The following is a 20,051-nucleotide window of genomic DNA, read 5'->3' on the forward strand; positions in this document are numbered from 1 at the left end:
TCTGAGCATTCTTCGGAGATCATCTTTAGTAAGAGGTGATGTGTCTGTAGATTCCCTGTCACTCTCTTCAGAGTCCGAGCCTGTGTCTGCCTGGCTCTGGGCCCAAGATGGCTGCTTGTCTTCTTTGGCGCGGAACATCGTGGCCACTGACGGTGTGGATTCTTTTCTTTTTTTCGTTCCCCCCATCTGAATGTGTGGTGATGGGGTTGCTGTAGGTCTGCGTTAAGTTTTGGGGGTGAGATGCACCTTTGTGGAGGCTGATGGATGCGGATTGTATGCCCGGGGTAAGAGAGCTAGGAGAGCACACGTCTTACTCCATGGAAGGTTAGGCTCCGCCCCTGGCGGGAATTCTTGCATGTAAGCTGGGCAATTCGTTTCTATGCCGGATTTCGTTTAAATCGTATCACATTATTCGAACTTATATTCCGTTTACATTAATTTGTGCTCATAGCATAAAAATACTATTTTTCAATTTCTTTTACAATACATTTGGAAATTCATGTTGCACTCTAGCTGGGTCATGTCGGCCCCTTGTGGGCAATCGTTATTACTACATATCATACGAATTACATATTGTACAATTTTAATCACTTTGTGTTACATGTTTTATACATGTTTTATATCAGGTTAAATAAGACTATAATGACTAGCCTTTACACCGACAGCAATTTTGTGTTTTGGTTCAAGGTTCCAATTTAGGATTTTGCTACCTGGTAGGTATCTTGGGTAAAGGAGGGATTTTAGGTACATAGCAATAATCATTTAATAGTTATTAAATTTAAATTTATTTATAAACTCACTATTTTGTAGGACCTACAGTTTACCTGTATTACCTTACCCGACCAATACGCGTCTCAACAGGTACGTCCCTTTGCTTCGATTCAACACGTATCCCTTCCCCGTCTATATCATAGGCTAGTTATACACTGGCACTAAAAGCATAGGAGCCGCTAGGTACGTTCTTCGTGGCCTTCTACGCCTTACGTTAGTGGTCCCGCGAGGCCAACACCCATCCTCAAACGGAGGTACGACATCCCCTCGGGCCAAATCATAGTTAGCCGCCTCGCACGGTTGCATAGAGAGGGCCTCACCTGTCACTCCCATTCTGTCTTTTTCTGGTTATTGTCACAGAGGGGCCAACTTCCCGCCATAATGTCAATGGCCTCATACTCCAATCGGGCCAAATCATAGATAGAGCCTCTCACAGCCGCTTGGCAACTAGTAGGGCCTCACCTGTCACCTATCGTCTTAATTGTTTCGCCACTTGGCACTAGTTAAAACAGCCAGTGAAAAGATTTTACACTAGGTAAAACTTTTACAATTTATTTTTTAGCATGTCACAACTACCAGAAGGCGGGGAAGATTTGTCTATCCCTAGCACACCTGCTAGATCGGTCACTCCATCTCAAGGAGGCGACATTGCAAGTCCTGCATCGCTACGCTCCTGGACGGTTCCTCGGATCACTGCCGAATTGAGGAGAAGGAACATACCATACCCAGCTACGGCCAGGAAAGCCGAATTATATAGACTTTTAAACATGCAAACCAATCATGCGGGGGCTGGTGAAGGGTCTAGTAGCGGTCAGCCTTCTGACCTGCATACAATATTATCCTCGGTCTTGACCTCTTTAGGTCATATTACTGATAAACTGGATAAAATGGACACAGAGAGCCGACAGCAGTCGCAAACGGCTCTGGGAAATAGTGACACGGCGGTTGTCCCCAGCACTTCTACTGGTAATATTCTGGCGGGTATAAAAAATCTGCATGTTATTAACCCAGCACATATGGTGCCTGCTAACTTGAGAAAGGACATCTTGGAGGGGAAAGAGGTGAATTTGGTATCACTTCTCATTGACTACCAAGATGTCCTGGAAAATAAAACGTATGCTTACGGTGACATATCAATGGTTCTTAAGTCTAGGGACCCCAGACTAAACCGTAAGCTGTCTATTCCGGAATTTGTTCTGGCTTTTGGAACCTACAGGGATGTTGTTTGCTCAGTGCATCCCCATAGGAGGGAGGAATTGGATCTGTACCTACACAAGCTGGTGGATTTGGGGCATAAGTACGGTGGTACGGCATTCTATGACTACCACCGTGCTTTCGCCACAAAGGCGTCGGCGGCTCTGTCCCAGTTTAGCTTTCAAGTTGACTGGAGTATGCTGGATACAGAGCTTTTTTGTCGGCACTTTGCGGGCCTCAAGACACCAGCTTGTGCCATTTGTGCCTCTAACTCACACACGGCAAATTTATGCCCCAATACCCCAGAGGTAAATAATTTCTACCTCCCTCCCAATGTGGCACCGACTGGGAGACCAGCCTTAACCCCTTAAGGACACATGACATGTGTGACATGTCATGATTCCCTTTTATTCCAGAAGTTTGGTCCTTAAGGGGTTAAAGACAAATTGGGCCGCAATATAATATTTTTGGGGAAGTCGCAAATTTGCAATAATTTCAATACAGGCACGTGCGGGTTCAGTGCATGTAGGTTGCTTCATGTGTGTTCCTTATCTTTCCGGGCCCACTCTAAAGCAATGTGCCCAAATAAACTATACCCCAAACAGTATTTATCGTCTGTTGATGTCTCACTACTGAGAAAGTTATCACGTGATCATCCATGCCAACACTTAGTGGAATTTTTGGTGTCAGGTTTCACGGCGGGTTTTCACACGGTCATAAATTCCCGACACGGTCATAAATTTCCTGGGGGTGGTGCTGGATTCAGTGAACATACAGGCTAGCCTCCCCAGGGAAAAGATTGATCACATACTGACCACCATTGACTTTTACTTAACCGAACAGTCCTGCAGCAAAAAAGAGTTGCAATCCCTGTTAGGTTCTCTTAATTTTGCAATGAAAATTATTCCTCAAGGACGGGCTTTTATATCCCGGCTACTCAGTCTGTTCCCTAGGTTTCAGACCGACTCCTCCCGTATAAGGTTAGATGTGCATGTGGAGGGAGTTTTTACGAAACTGGAATGGGAAAAGCTTGTTCATACCAGTGTTATCGGATGAATCTGTCTCTATTTGGACAGATGCTGCGGCCACTTCCGGTTTCGCCGCAATTTTTGGCAATGAATGGATGTGGGGCAACTGGCCAAAGGAAATTGCGGAGATACCAGAGTTCAAGGAAACATCTGCCTTGTTTGAACTGCATCCCATTGTTGCAGCAGCGGTAAAATGGGGAGCTATCTGGTCAGGGAAGTCGGTGCGGTGCTTCTCGGACAACATGGCAACATGCCATATTGTTAACAAGGGACGTTCCGCTTCACTGACCATAATGCGGTTCGTTAGGAATCTCACATGGCAAGCAGCGAAATACAGTTTTTTCCTGAATTGCGTACATGTTCCTGGGATTCTAAATGTTGCCGCTGACCATTTATCCCGATCTCGTTTTCAGGAGTTCCGGGCGGCCCTACCCACAGCGGCCTTAACACCCACTCCCGTACCACAGTGGCAGGAGATGATATTGGACTAAACAGATTACTCGCTCATGGATATCATCTCTCACAATTAGGACTGTCTGTAAATACTAAGAAAGTATATGATAGGGCTTTTCTGTTGTTTAATAAATTTGTGATGGAACACAAAATTGCTGACAAATTTGCTATGAGTACCATGATTGCGTTTATTTCTTTTTGCCACCTTCACTTAAAACTATCCTTTAACACTATTAAACTATACATCACAGGTATTCAACACCACATCCTCACTACATGGCCGGATAAACAACGGTTCCTCTCCTCTTACCAAGTAAAGTCTATTCTGAAAGGTATCAAGGACTCCACCCCGGCACCTACACCTTCCAGATTACCCATACATGACATTCTTTTCCAGTCACTATCAAATCTGTTAGACACTTCACCGTTTGAGACTCGCACAAATCAGGTAATCAAAACAGCCATATACTTGGCATTCTATGGGTTCCTTCGGCCAAAGGAATTTACCACTACTAATTACAACACCCCAAACTTCATCACAAGAGCTGACCTAGTCAAAACACACGACCACTATACACTGCTCCTACACCATATGAAAACTAGTATGAAGGGACAGACGGTCACCATACCCTACTGACAACAAATGGTGTCCCGTGGTAGTCTTCGACCAGTATCTTTTATCCATACCAATGACACCACATCAACCACTACTAGCCTTGTACAGTAAAACAATCACCATTAGTAAGTTCATGCTTTACGTAAAAATGTTGTTAATACGTTAGGGGCTAAACCCGTCCAAATATTCTGGTCATTCATTTCGCATAGGAGCCGCGACTACCACTTCAAAAAAGAATATCCCTGCACATATCATTAAGATCATGGGCCGCTGGAAGTCCACAGCTTATACACGATACATCCCCCAGCCAGTGCAGGAAGTACGTTTAGCATTTAAGAACATGATTGTGTGATAATCTTATATGTATTGTAGGCTGAATAAACTGGTTTCATCTTTTTGCCCTCTTTTATTTCAGGCCTACTACATCGTCAGTTACGGCACACCACAACTGACTTTTCATATCTTATTGTTTTAAGTTACTAACTCTACGGCTTTATGCCTTGACCACAAATGGAAGGCAGGGCCTTAAGTTGTGGGAGAGGCTTGAGTCCCCTTCTTAAGGAGCTCCAGCCCTTCACCTGCTACCGGCTCAGGTCTTGAGATTTGCCCCACCCACCTCTCCTCCTTTAAAGCAATTCTTGAGGTAGGCCCTCTTTTATTTCAGGCCTACTACATTGTCAGTTATGGAACACCACAACTGACTTTTCATATCTTATTGTTTTAAGTTACTAACTCTACGGCTTTATGCCTTGACCACAAATATATAAATATAATATATATATATATATATATATATATATATATATATATATATATATATATATATATATATATATATATATATATATATATATATATATATATATATATATAACTGTGCAGTAAAAGACGTATGATTGGTTGGATCAGTATGTGTGATTTAACCCGAACATGCATGAAAAAAGGAAAACTGTATGCTTATGTATGTGTCATAGTTTACAACACAGAAATGAGGCCTGCAACATAGGCTGAGTCAATATTAAATGAAATGTATCATTATGAAAAACTCCTGGGAGCGTGGGAGTCAAAATGATCCATACAGATATGTAGCTGGTTTCATGTACATTCATACAGGGAGTGCAGAATTATTAGGCAAATGAGTATTTTGACCACATCATCCTCTTTATGCATGTTGTCTTACTCCAAGCTGTATAGGCTCGAAAGCCTACTACCAATTAAGCATATTAGGTGATGTGCATCTCTGTAATGAGAAGGGGTGTGGTCTAATGACATCAACACCCTATATCAGGTGTGCATAATTATTAGGCAACTTCCTTTCCTTTGGCAAAATGGGTCAAAAGAAGGATTTGACAGGCTCAGAAAAGTCAAAAATAGTGAGATATCTTGCAGAGGGATGCAGCACTCTTAAAATTGCAAAGCTTCTGAAGCGTGATCATCGAACAATCAAGCGTTTCATACAAAATAGTCAACAGGGTCGCAAGAAGCGTGTGGAAAATCCAAGGCACAAAATAACTGCCCATGAACTGAGAAAAGTCAAGCGTGCAGCTGCCAAGATGCCACTTGCCACCAGTTTGCCCATATTTCAGAGCTGCAACATCACTGGAGTGCCCAAAAGCACAAGGTGTACAATACTCAGAGACATGGCCAAGGTAAGAAAGGCTGAAAGACGACCACCACTGAACAAGACACACAAGCTGAAACGTCAAGACTGGGCCAAGAAATATCTCAAGACTGATTTTTCTAAGGTTTTATGGACTGATGAAATAAGTCTTGATGGGAAAGATGGATGGGCCCGTGGCTGGATTGGTAAAGGGCAGAGAGCTCCAGTCCGACTCAGACGCCAGCAAGGTGGAGGTGGAGTACTGGTTTGGGCTGGTATCATCAAAGATGAGCTTGTGGGGCCTTTTCGGGTTGAGGATGGAGTCAAGCTCAACTCCCATTCCTACTGCCAGTTTCTGGAAGACACCTTCTTCAAGCAGTGGTACAGGAAGAAGTCTGCATCCTTCAAGAAAAAACATGATTTTCATGCAGGACAATGCTCCATCACACGCGTCCAAGTACTCCACAGCGTGGCTGGCAAGAAAGGGTAAAAAAGAAGAAAATCTAATGACATGGCCTCCTTGTTCACCTGATCTGAACCCCATTGAGAACCTGTGGTCCATCATCAAATGTGAGATTTACAAGGAGGGAAAACAGTACACCTCTCTGAACAGTGTCTGGGAGGCTGTGGTTGCTTTTGCACGCAATGTTGATGGTGAACAGATCAAAACACTGACAGAATCCATAGATGGCAGGCTTTTGAGTGTCCTTGCAAAGAAAGGTGGCTATATTGGTCACTGATTTGTTTTTGTTTTGTTTTTGAATGTCAGAAATGTATATTTGTGAATGTTGAGATGTTATATTGGTTTCACTGGTAAAATAAATAATTGAAATGGGTATATATTTGTTTTTTGTTAAGTTGCCTAATAATTATGCACAGTAATAGTCACCTGCACACACAGATATCCCCCTAAAATAGCTAAAACTAAAAACAAACTTAAAACTACTTCCAAAAATATTCAGCTTTGATATTAATGAGTTTTGTGGGTTCATTGAGAACATGGTTGTTGTTCAATAATAAAATTAATCCTCAAAAATACAACTTGCCTAATAATTCTGCACTCCCTGTATAATGCCAACACACTTGTGACGCATACACCTAGCTCTGACACACACCAGCTTTGTTGGGGACATATACACTTGGCGATCCCACCGCCTTGCGTGTGTTGGGAATACAGGGCCTGATACCTACCGCACACAAGTGAATGATGCGGGGTGGGAACCGTGGCATCACAAGCCTGTTACTCTCCATTGTTATATAAGCAGTTAGCACATACTCACACATATCTAGCCTGCAACACTTAGCCCATCGCATGTACCAGCATTGTTGTACACTCGAGAACACCCAGCATAATTCTTAATGTTTAAAGGATCACTATAGGGTCAGGAACACAAATATGTATTCCTGACCCTATAGTGTTAAATCCACAATCTAGCCCCCCTGGCCCCCTCATGCCTCCATAAATATAGTAAAAATGTTGCCGTGAAGCTGCTGGCTCTGCCCTGTCTGCCTCAGAAAAACAAGCAGTCTGTTGACAACAGTGGAAGTGGTAGCCAGATCCAATCACAATGCTTCCCCATAGGATTGGTTGAGACTGACAAGGAGGCAGATCGGGGAAGAGCCAGCATGATTCAAACACAGACCTGGCCAATCAGCATCTCCTCATAGAGATGAACTGAATCAATGAATTTCTATGAAACAAGTTCAGTGTCTGCATGCAGAGGGAGAAGATACTGAATGTTTGGATGCATTTTAGGCAGCCATGACCCAGGAAGGATATCTAACAGCCATCTGAGGAGTGGCCAGTGAAGTTATCACTAGGCTGTAATGCAAACACTGCATTTTCTCTGAAAATACCGTGTTTACAGAAAAAAGCCTGAAGGTAATGATTCTACTCACCAGAACAAATGCAGTTGCTCTGGTAACTATAGTGTCCCTTTAATGACACTCTGAGCAACCTAGACTGATTAAATGTGCACCAATGAAACACAGTAGGTACCCTGCTTAGGAGTTTACCCTGTTTAAAGTTGTTATGCATGTTTTTTGTCTCTCTGGTTTAACTCCTTCCACATTATCTTATTATTATAAAATTGTGCATGTCTACTCTAATATCCCAATTAGGAGGATTGCCGTTGGGGTACAAACAGTTTTGTTATTTTCTTATATGGAGTATATTCAAAGCATGGGCTTGTCACCAGTGAGACCTTAGGGATCTGTACTTGGAACCATTCTCTTTAATATTTCTATCAGTAAAACTGCAGAAGGTCTTGATGGTAAGGTATGTATTTTTGCTGATGATACTATGATATGTTACAGGGTTGATGTTCCAGGAGGGATAAGCCAAATGGCAAATTATTTAGGTAAACTAGAACAATGGTCAGAGTTGTGGCAACTGGCATTTAATGTGGATAAGTTAAAGATAATGCAGCATATTTAATAGAGTCCTAACCTCAACATCTAAGGAAAATAATTTAAGGGTGATTATTTCTGATGACTTAAAGGTAGGCAGACAATGTAATAGAGCAACAGAAATGCTAGCAGAATGCTTGGTTGTATAGGGAGAGGTATTAACAGTAGAAAGAGGGAAGTGCTCATGCCATTGTACAGAACACTGGTGAGACCTCACTTGGGGTATTGTACGCAATACTGGAGACCATATCTCCAGAAGAATATTGATACTTTAGAGAGAGTTCAGAGATGGGCTACTAAACTGGTTCATGGATTGCATGATAAAACTTACAAGGAAAGGTTAAAGGAACTTAACATGTATAGCTTTGAGGAAAGATGAGACAGGGGATATAAGAGAAACATTTAAATACATTAAGGGAATCAACACAGTAAAGAAGGAGACTATATTTAAAAGAAGAACTACCACAGCAAGAGGACATGGTCTTCGATTAGAGAGGTAATGGTTTAAAAATATTATCAGGAAGTATTACTTTACTGCAAAAAAAAAAAAAAAAAGTGCTTTACAACCCATCTATTTAGGAAAGCTTATGGTCTCCCAGAGTAACCTCTTCCTTACATACCTGTCTGTTGCCCCCTCCTAAAGGGCAGCACTCTACTCTCTCCTCCAGCTCTGCTTCACTCCGACCTTATTTGATTGCCATTTCCTGTCCCAATGTGTTTTATACCCCAATTCCTATAGACCACAAGCTTATTTGAGCAGTGTCCTCTTTAACCTATTGTTCCTTTAAGTTTTCTTGTAATTGTCCTATTTATAGTTAAATCCCTCCTCTCATAATATTGTAAAGTGATACAGAATCTGTTGGCAGTATATAAATGGTAATAATAATAATAATAATAACAATAATAATAACAATAACAATAATAATAACAATAACAATAATAATAATAGGGGGTCATTGGAACACTTGTTTATAGCCTGATACATGCAAACCAGCAGAAAATACAAGCACAATCACTTATTCTGTATAAAATACATTAAGAATCCTTCAAAAAAATAGTATAATAAACATAATTCATCATTATGTAACGATGTTTTACATACTTGAGTGCCAGTAAAGTTAAAAAAAGAATATATATATATATATATATATATATATATATATATATATATATATATATATATATATATATATATATATATATATATATATATATATATATATATATATATAAATATATATATAAATATATATTATACATTTAAAATTAATTTAATAATCATGGTGTTTACAAAATAAAATAAAATAAAAAAAATTAATATAAAATGCATGGACTGTTTCTCAAAGTACTTACCCATAGTTCTTCCATGAAATCCACCCATGAAAGACAAAATGCTGTAATCTGGACAACCTGGAAACTGAAAGGAAAAATAAAAGAGTTTTATTTCAAATCTCAAGCTACATTATTGGTGTATTTTCCAACATTGTCCTTTTATGGCACCTTCTCTTTTTTGGGGGGAAGTCATGGGGACTTATAAGCAGCTTAGTTTCCCATGACAGGCAAGAGATCAAAAGGTAGCAAAAAATATTATTTATGGTTAGGAGACAGTCACAACATATTGATTTTATTCACAGATCAAGTGAAGAGAGGAAAAAAAAAATAAGTAACAACTGTACTTCCACTTTGACTTCATCTACTGATGGGTGACAGACCAGCAATGATGCAATGTGTTTACTCTTGCTGTGATAGTCTTGGTCACAGAGTCTAATGTGAGATTAGCTATAACTCTACACTGTATCTAGCAGCTAGTAATGCAAGGAACACTAAAGGAAGTTTTGAATGGGAAATATAAAAGTGGCCAAATATCAGTCCCTATACCCTTAAAAGGAGGCTGTTCCACTAGTATAAGGCGATTGTCAGTATTGGAACATAAGAAAAAACTTATAGAAAAATAATACATTTTTATTAATCCCTCTTGAGGAGAAAATTAGCAAATAATGATAATACAAGTGTATATACAATAAAGTGAAATGTGTATATAAAAATGTCTACTGTTCTATTTATAAACAATATATACATGACACCAAGTAGCTCCTACTTTTAGCAACTGAGATTTTAATATAAACTGTTGCTAGTAATTCATTTGCAACAGTGTCTCAGTGGTCAATATAACTTTGTGTGTGAATCTAAAGAAGTCAATGTTAAACCTACTGAAGCAACATGACTTAAAAAAAAAAAAAATGCCTCTCATTAGGCAATAGGTGATTATGTCCTGCCTAGTGTAGGTATTAATGCCCTTGCAAGGTATAGTACACTTGCTTCCTGAATATGGGTAGGAGTTACATACGTCAGGACCATACCGAAGGAAAAATAGAGTATCTGGGGGAGGTAAACGGCAGTGCTGCCTCACTAGTAATATAGCCGGGATACTAGCCGATAGATCTCAATTACAAATTGAAAGGAAAACTAGAGACCTGGGATTATCTGACAATGATTATGATGGTTTGATTGCTTTAGTGTCCTTACTGGAAGAAAGTGACCTCACTATTACTCAAGGCCAGACAAACTTTAAACCCAAAAATCGCTTCACTCCTCATATAGGAAGCTTCAGAAACATTGAATTGTTTCTGGATGCAGTGAAGTTTGAAATTGAGAGTATTAGGCACGTGGGTCTTGACCTATATCCCAACATGAACCTTACCAAACATGAGGGTAGAGCACTTCAGTCCCTCAAAATAGATAAGGAGATTACCATCAAACCGGCATATAAGAGGGAAAACATAGTTATTATGAAATCAACAAACTATGTTAAAATGGCCCTTAAAATTCTGGATGATAAGGATACTTACTGTATTCTCCAAAGGGATCCTACCAACTCCTTTTTGGAAGAATACAAACAGATCTTGGATGTAGGTCGCAGTAGAGGGTTGCTATCTAGGGAGGAATATGAATGTATCCTCAATAGGAACCCTAGGATAGCGACCTTCTACTGCCTACCAAAAATCCACAAGAACAAGCTGGATCCTCCGGGATTTATTTAGATAAAATCTTGAGCCCATCTGTGGAGTCCCTACCATCCTTTATTCAGGACACCAAGCAGACCCTGGCACTTCCTTCAAACCTCATGCTCCCTGAACCTGTGAACCTATGTAGCCTGGATGTCGAGGCTCTTTACTCATCCATACCACATGAGGGAGGCATACAACACGCCCAGTACTACCTAGAGAAAAGAGGAACAAACTATACTGCACACTCTAAGTTCACTCTGGAACTACTCAGATTTGTTCTTACACAATTATTTTCTATTCAATGACAGGTTCTAGAGAGGAAGAGATTATCTATTTATACCAATCATATACACAGATATCCTATTTTGATTAACTGTATTTATATGTTTGAAAGGAGTAGAAACACTACTTAAAGGACCTACTTAGGGCGGATTGGGATCCCACAGGTGAATTAGGGGTGGATAGGAGGTATACAAAAAAGACTAGATACAATGTCAAAAGTAAAAAAATAGTAAAAAAAAAAAAAATCGATAAAAATACTAAGAATACTAAAAATTATATATATATATCAAAAATACAAAAAAAAAAAGGGGGGGGGGTATAGAAAATTACATAATTCAAAATCTTTATTAAGACTGGATGGGATAAGGGTGTCTAAAAGGAAGATCCAACACATCTCCTCCTGTCCGATCTTACAAATAAATCACCCCCCCCCCCCCCCCCCTCCAATCCCTGGGCACCCGTTTGATCCCAATGAATTCCAGGCCAGTGGGGTCCTGATTATGTCTGTGTTTAAAATGCTCAGAGACATTATGAAAGTTCAGACCTTTTCTAATATTATAAATGTGCTCCCTGATTCTAATGTTGAGATTCTAACGTGTGGTCCTCCCCACATACTGTAAATTACAGAGGCATTTTAGAAGATACATTATATAACAAAATGGGGGAACTAGAGGGAATAGCATACACTAAACAATACAATATAGGCATAACAGAAACATGGTGGGATGAGACACATGACTGAGCAGTTAACTTAAATGGGAACACGTTATTTAGGAGGGATAGGATAAACAAGAAGGGTGGGGGGGTATGTTTGTATGTCAGCCATGAGTTCAAGTCAAATCTTAGGCATGTGGAGTGTGATGAGGAAAATGTGGAAGCTTTATGGGTAGATATCTGCTTGGGGCAAACAAAGGGAAATACGTTATTGGTTGGGATATGTTATAAACCACCAAATGTAAATATTAATGAGGAAGAACTGCTGTTAGAGCAAATTGGTAAAGCTGCAAATCTGGGTAACACATTAATTATTGGAGATTTTAATTACCCGGAAATAAATTGGGATAGAGGGACTAGTACTTCAGCTAGAGGAATCCGGTTTTTGAATGTGTTAAATGACACCTTTATGTCACAACTGGTACAAGCACCAACTAGAAAGGATGCTTGTCTGGATCTCATTATAACAAACAATGTTAATCTTTTAACCAACATTCAAGTAGGGGAGCATTTGGGAAATAGTGATCACAATATGGTAACTTTTGAAATAAACTCAAAAAAGCAATAGCATGTGGGGTATATTAAAACGTATCATTTTAAAAAAGCCTATTTTAATAAGATTAGGGCAGCTCTACAACATATCGACTGGCATAAACTCCTTAGTGATAAAAACACTGAGGAAAAATGGAAACTATTCAAACAAATATTAGAAAGGTACATTTCACAATATGTACCATTGGGTAATAAATATAAAAGAAAGAAATTAAAACCAATGTGGCTTAGTAGAGAAGTAAAACAAGAGATTCAAAATAAGAAAAGGGCTTTTAAAGCATTTAAATCGGACAAATCAGAGACATCCTATATAAGATATAAGGAAGCCAATAATACTTGCAAAAAGGCAATTAAAGTGGCTAAACTAGAAAATGAGAAATTGATAGCCAAAGAATGCAAAACCAACCCCAATTTTTTTTTCAAGTACATTAATTCTAAAAACAAAAAACAAAAAATGAAATTGTAGGTACACTGAAAACAGAGATGGATCTGTTAGTCAATGAAGACCAGGAAAAGGCAGACATTTTAAATAACTAGTTTTCTTCAGTATATATTAATGCGGATTGTATGGCAAGAGATATGCATATGATTGCTGCAACAAACTTGCAGATAACTTGTGATTGGATAACTTGAGACAAGGTGCAACAGCTATTAAAGAAAATGAATGTAAATAAAGCTCCAGGGCCTGACGGTATCCACCCACAAGTACTTAAGGAGCTAATTGGGGAAATAAGTGAACCTCTGTATTTAATTTTTAAAGATTATTTTGTTTCAGGTATTGTACCGGAGGATTGGAGGAAGGCAGATGTTGTTCCTATATTCAAAAAGGGTTCAAAATCCTTGCCTGGAAATTATAGACCTGTGAGCTTAACTTCTGTGACTGGGAAATTATTTGAACGGCTATTAAGGGATAATATTCAGGAATTCATTGGGAAGAACTGTGTTATTAGCAATAATCAGCATGGTTTTATGAAACATAGGTTATGTCAAACTAACCTAATTGCATTCTACGAAGAAGTAAGTAGAAATATAGATCAGGGTGTTGCAGTGGATGTGATCTACTTGGATTTTGTTAAGGCATTTGATACGGTTCCTTACAATAGGTTAGTCTTCAAACTAAAAGAAATTGATCTAGATGAATATTATTGTTCTTGGGTAGAACATTGGCTTAAGGATAGAGTACAGCAAGTTGTCATAAATTGTACATTTTCAAGCTGGACAAAAGTGGTAAGTGGTGTCCCCTCAGGGTTCTGTTTTCGGACCGCTTCTATTTAACATATTTATAAATTATCTTGAAATGGGCATTGAAAGCCATGTATCAGTGTTTGCAGATGACACAAAACTTTGTAAAGTAATAAAATGTGAGCAGGATATTGCCTTGCTGCAGAGGGATTTGGATAGATTGGGGGACTGGGAACTAAAATGGCAGATGAAATTTAACGTAGAAAAATGCAAAGTGATGCAATTTACACCCTAAATGGTAGTGAACTAGGGATAACCACACACGAGAAGGATTTGGAAATTGTTATAGACAACAAATTAGGTAGCAATATGCAATGTCAATCTGCCGTTGCTAAGGCCAGTAAGGTTTTGTCATGTATAAATAGGGGCATAAATTCTCGAGATGAAAATATAATTTTGCCTCTTTCAAATCACTGGTAAGACCACACCTTGAATATGCTGTGCAATTTTGGGCACCTGTTCTAAAGAAAGATATCATGGCACTAGAAAAAGTGCAGAGACGAGCTACAAAATTGATAAAAGGAATGGAGCATTTTAGTTATGAAGAAAGGCTAAAAAAAATTAAATCTCTTCAGTTTGGAAAAACGGCGCCTGAGAGGGGATATGATAACATTATACAAATATATCCGGGGCCTGTACAAACCTTAATCTGTAAATCTATTCATAAACAGGGCTATACATAGGACACAAGGTCACACATTTAGGCTTGAAGAAAGGAGATTTAATCTAAGGCAAATAATTTTTTTTTTTTTTTTTTACAGTAAGAGCAATAAGGATATGGAATTTGTTGCCTGAAAAGGTGGTTTTGTCAGAGTCTATACAGATGTTTAACCCCTTAAGGACACATGACGTGTGTGTGACACGTCATGATTCCCTTTTATTCCAGAAGTTTGGTCCTTAAGGGGTTAAACTGCAATTGGATAAATACTTCAAAAACATAACATAGAGGGATATCATTTCTAATTAGTGGGGTAATTGGAAGCGCTTCAGACTGGGTTTTTTGCCTTCTTTTGGATCAACAGCAAAAGCATATGTGAGGAAGGCTGAACTTGCTGGACGCAAGTCTCTTTTCAGCTATGTAACTATGTAATATTATCAGTGTGGCATGTCATATGCTCCCTTATACTAAATTCTTTTTTTTTGTAATTTCCAATTTAAATGTAGTTTCAACTGTGTTACTCTTCCTATTTAGAGTCTTACAAGCATAACACATCCTACATTTAAAAAAAAAAAAAAAAAAAAAAAAACCTTTGTCTGTCCCAAGAAGGTGTCAAGTGACTTCTTAGGTTTGTCTTTATAAAAGCTGTGGACTAGAGAATTCCTGAGATTGGGGGCACCCCGAAAAGTGACCCTGGGTTCGGATGGTAGTACATCCCCCAAATCCTTATCTGCCTTTAATATTGGCCAGTATTTTCTAATTATATGTTTTATAGTTCTATGTTGATTGTTAAAAAAAGTTTTAACAATCAACATAGAACTATAAAACATATAAGAATATGAAACATGGTGTACCTAAACATTGCATTGCCTGTAGGGAATTTGATTTTAAGGATTTTATCTGTATTGGGATTGACCTAATTGTACCACACTGGAGGGGCAGGGATACTGAAAGTATGTTAGCCATGAGGGAGACAGAGTGGATATATAAAATGAAGTAATCTGTCCCCTCAGGGCTTAATACAGATTTGGACATACTGGCTTTTATGGATTGATTATTTCATTACACTTGTTTATATATTTATTGTAATTTTTATCTGATGTTCCATATTTTCATTTTTATGAAGTAATATCTCAATATATTAACTAGAATTTGCCTTTAATATATATTTTAAATATGGTGTCGAGAGTGCTTGACATTTTTTTTTTTCATTTTTGCCTTCGATTTTATGATGTTATATATTTTGTTTATTCATTCTTTGGTTATCCTTTCCAAGAAGGATTATTTATGTGAAGGATTATTTTTGAGATCCTGGAGATCTCTCTATGGACCTTGATGTCCTTTTATATGATGCTCCTATTATGTACCGTTATATGTACACATTATACATCTACTGTCTATGTTTTGTAAGTTTAACATGTCTCTACCTTTGATGTATTTATTGATCACCATTAATTAATGCACTTTGCATGTTTTGTGTTGCTTATTGGAAATATAAATATACTTATTTCCACCCAACACATTTATTTATTTATATATACTTATGGATCTGTACCTCATTTAATGCTACATATTTACATATATTTTCTTCCATTTAAAAAAAAAAAAAAAAAAAAAAATATCTTTATTTAGGTAGTGACACAGCACGTAGCACATGTATCTCATGTATATAAGGCTTACGCAGAAGCCAAACTTTGGCATAATAATATTTTGCTTATCTTATACAGCAAGTACATTCCTGACTATGTCACAATTTTATACTTCATAAAGTAACATATAAAAACATAACATGAGGTAAGAGAAAATTATGCATAGGTAGTGCATGGTACGTTTCGAGTGACACAGGTTTCAAAAGGTGATCATGTGTTTCTGTGGAGCAGGTGGGCGTTCAGTGCATATGTAGTATGTGCCTTTTTCTACCTCTTAAATGGCTTTAGTGTCTTTAGTGATCTGGTCATGTTGGACGTTTTATGCTTGGGGGGGGGGGGGGGGCAGTGTATAGAAGGTGTTACATAGCTCTCATGGCTTGTTATAGTGTGCTAACAGTAATATCTGATGCCGTCTCTATGTTTCTGCTAGATGCCTTGTGCGTTCATTAGTTGAGCGTTTAGTGACGCTGTTTTCAGGGCTCACCTCTTTGTGGCCACTGCTCCCTAAAATGGGTCGCTTGTTGCATGCATAATCGGTCACCAGGTTTGGGGAGGGAGGGAGAGAAGGGTTAAAACGAGAAGTAGTAGTAGGTCAGGTGGGGTGGTGGGGGGGTAGGAAGGGGGGCAGGGAGGGATTGCAGCCGTCTCGTGGGGGTTTGCTGCAGGTAGCTAGAGTGTTTTACTGTGTGTGTTCTATCCGGTATAACTCGGGCCTCAATGTGGTGTTCGCGGGTGTCAGCGATTTGTGTAGTCTTCCCATGGCTCCCAGGTTTTTATGAATAGCGGGTAGGTGTCCCTGACTTGTGCCGTGAGCCTATCCATAAGATGGGCTTCCTTTATGTTCTGTGTTACTCTGTCCATGTGGGGCATATCTGTGTGCAGCCATGTCTGTGCCATGGCTCTCCTAGCCGCTAGGTTGATTCTGTTGAATAATTTTTGTTCTTTGTGTGTGAGTTCGTTTAATGCTTTTGCTATGAGAAATGTCCCTGGCTCAGGATGTATAGGTTTGTGTAGCACAGCTGCCAGTACGGTGGCAATGTTTTCCCAGAAGCTTTTTTGCTTTAGGGCATGTCCACCACATGTGGAGATAGGTTCCCTTGTCCCCACACCCCCCCCAGCAAGTGTCTGTTGTTGTTTTCCCCATTCTATATTGTTTGACTGGTGTGCTGTACCACCTCATGAGTGTTTTATAGCATTGCTCCTGGTGTAGTGCGCAGATGGAGGTCTTCGCCGCCGCCTCCCAGATGTCTTGCCAATCCCCGCTTTCTGGTGGGTTTTGCAGTTCAGCTTCCCACTGTGCTACATACGTGGGAGTCTGTGTTTCGGTTGTTGGTGCACTGAGTTGTGTATATAGCTGCGTTATGAGGCCGGTCCGTGGTGCTTCCCTGGCACACAGCGTTTCAAAGAAGGTCAGTCTGGCCATAGCTGCTTTATGAATGTGTGGTTTTCTGGCGAAGTCTCTAAGTCGAATATACCTAAAATAGTCTTTCGTGTTTAAAGGGGTTAGCATTTTTAGGTTGTCAAAGGATCGGAGTGTGCCCGCCTGATATAGCTGATGATACCTCTGGATGCCCGTATTCTAAAAGTTTTGGAAGTCCTTAGCCGTGAGACCGGGTGGGAAAGCTTTGTTTCTGAGGTATGGGGTAAGGGGAGATGTCGGGTGGGATAGAGCATATTTATGTGTTGTGGCGTTCCATATCCTGATGGAGTTCAGGATAGCTGGACAGGCTGTACTTAGTGCAGGGCTGTCTGTGCGGGGTACCCTACCCATATCAAGTATTGTGGGAGGTCTGTATTCATGAGCACGGTTTCTAGGTCTACCCATCTGTGCGTATCAGGCGGTGAGTGCCACTCTATGATTTGCAGGCCGCCCCTGCTTTCGGGGGTGTATAGTGTCTGTCTTGCTATCCTGTGCCTCTTGCGCGCCCAGATGAAATTGTCTATCGCCGTTTGTAGCGTTGTTTTTTTTTTTTTTTTATTTAAAGTTTTTCTTGTTTTCATTTTACGTAACGGTAATGCATACATGGGTGTAGATGTCGGAAGCATAGAAAAGGTACAGATACAACCAATATAGTAATGAAAAACAATGAGATACGTTCAAAAATAGGTTACCATCCTGAGAAAAGTATAATCAACAATTTGCAATGCGAAGACATGAGGAGTGTGTTCAGTTTTCTTCACAATGGGGTTATACATAGGAATAAAAGTGGAAATTGAGACACAGATTACACCTTTGGAATAAAGTATGTGAAAAGCATATATTGCAATACTAGAGTTTGAAGATTTAGAATAGCATTAACAATTCATATCTACCTCTATATAATGTAAAGATAAGATCAGGTTTCAGTTTGAAATTGGGTCTGTAAGGTGATATTTTGCCTTGGACGAATGGTATAGTATAGGGGTGTAGTACAAGTCGCCATTCGATGTCTTGTTGATTTCGTATTCCTACATGGAAATTAATCTGTAGTCTAATCACGTGGTTGTTGGTATATTGTGTGTGTTTATGGTGTGGGTAGTCCTGCCTGTAGTATATTTTGAATTTATCGAGTTGAGTTGTGCGTATAACTGATTATCCATGAGTTATGGTGTTTGGTTGGTGTTGATAAACCCTGCCCAGAATTTCCAAGTCTTGTTGAGTTTAGTCATATCGCCGTGTCTGGCGTGTGTCAGTTCTTCCATGAATTTAGTGTTCTCTACTCTATGAATCCATTCCCGCACGGAGGGAGCTTTTGATAGCTTCCAATGTGTGGGAATCAGCTGGGAGGCGATCATAGCTAGGTGATTGAATAAGTCTTTTTTTTGTGTTTCTGCAAGCCAGGTGGTGGTAGAAGAAACATGTAATTGTCAGGAGCTAGGGAGAATTTGGTCTGTAGAATTTGTTGTACAATTTTGTGGATCCTGTTCCAAAATTTGGCAATTACAGGACATTGCCACCAGATGTGGGCATGGTGCGCCGGACCCTGACCACATCTCCAGCATAGGTCTGGTGAAGCGCTGTGAATTTTATGAATTTTGGTTGGTGTGTAATGCCAACGAGATATCCTTTTAAAGTTACTTTCTCGTACTGCAAGGGAAGTGGATAATTTTTGGGCGGTCAAGAGGATTTTTTGCCATTGTAGTTCAGTTGTCCATTTAGAGGTGAAGTCTGCTAAATCTGTGTCCTGTAACTCCCTTATTAATGAGTACATGGTTGATAGAATCTTTTTTTGAGATCGAATGGGTAGAGCAAAGTGGTTCGAATTTAGTTAGTTGTCTGTCTGCTTTAAGTGGGAGTTGTTGAGATGTGACAAAGTGTGATCATTGACGATAATGGAATAATTGGTTCCCTGTGTGAGTTGTGCGACTTGTGAGTTGTTCCAGATGTTTTAATTTCCCCGCGTGGATTACATCTTTTAATTGTAGTGAAGAGCCATTGTGATAGTGCACAAATACATTACTGAAGGAGCCCTTTTGGAGGAGAGGATTGTGTGTGATCGGGTATAATGGGGAAGGTTGTATTAAGTAATTTGTGCCAAATCTTTAAGGTCGGTGAAATTGTGGGGTGTGTGCCAAGAAGTTTTAAATGTGGCATTGAGGGGTGCGTTTGTAACCAGAGGCATGTTGATAGCGGGGTTTCTGAAAAGGAGTTTTCAATTGCTGCCCACTGATGGTTTGGGACGTCTCTTGTCCATTCATAAATTCTATGTAAATGGGTCGCTGTGTGGTACAAATCTATGTCGGGCAGAGTTAGTCCCCCTTTTTCTAGACTTTTGATAAGAGTCGCTCGTGCCAGACGGGGTGGGTTATTGGCCCATATGCATTTTGTGAATAGAGATCTAATTGTGTCAAATAATTTTTTTGGCAATGAAACGTCTGTATGGGGTAAAGCAGCC

General features: G+C 39.5%; 1 protein-coding gene across 1 annotated transcript in view; it reads right to left on the minus strand.

Moving 5' to 3' along the window:
- Nucleotides 1-20,051, minus strand: part of LOC134571702 (4-aminobutyrate aminotransferase, mitochondrial-like) — a 965,679-nt gene that overhangs the window by 419,132 nt on the left and 526,496 nt on the right. The window contains exon 10 of the mRNA XM_063430224.1: nucleotides 9,425-9,488. Within this exon, the coding sequence (XP_063286294.1) occupies nucleotides 9,425-9,488 (64 nt within the window). The remainder of the gene's footprint in view (nucleotides 1-9,424; nucleotides 9,489-20,051) is intronic.

This window comes from Pelobates fuscus, chromosome 8 (genome assembly GCF_036172605.1).
Source record: "Pelobates fuscus isolate aPelFus1 chromosome 8, aPelFus1.pri, whole genome shotgun sequence".
In the NCBI taxonomy this organism is placed as follows: Eukaryota; Metazoa; Chordata; class Amphibia; order Anura; family Pelobatidae; genus Pelobates; species Pelobates fuscus.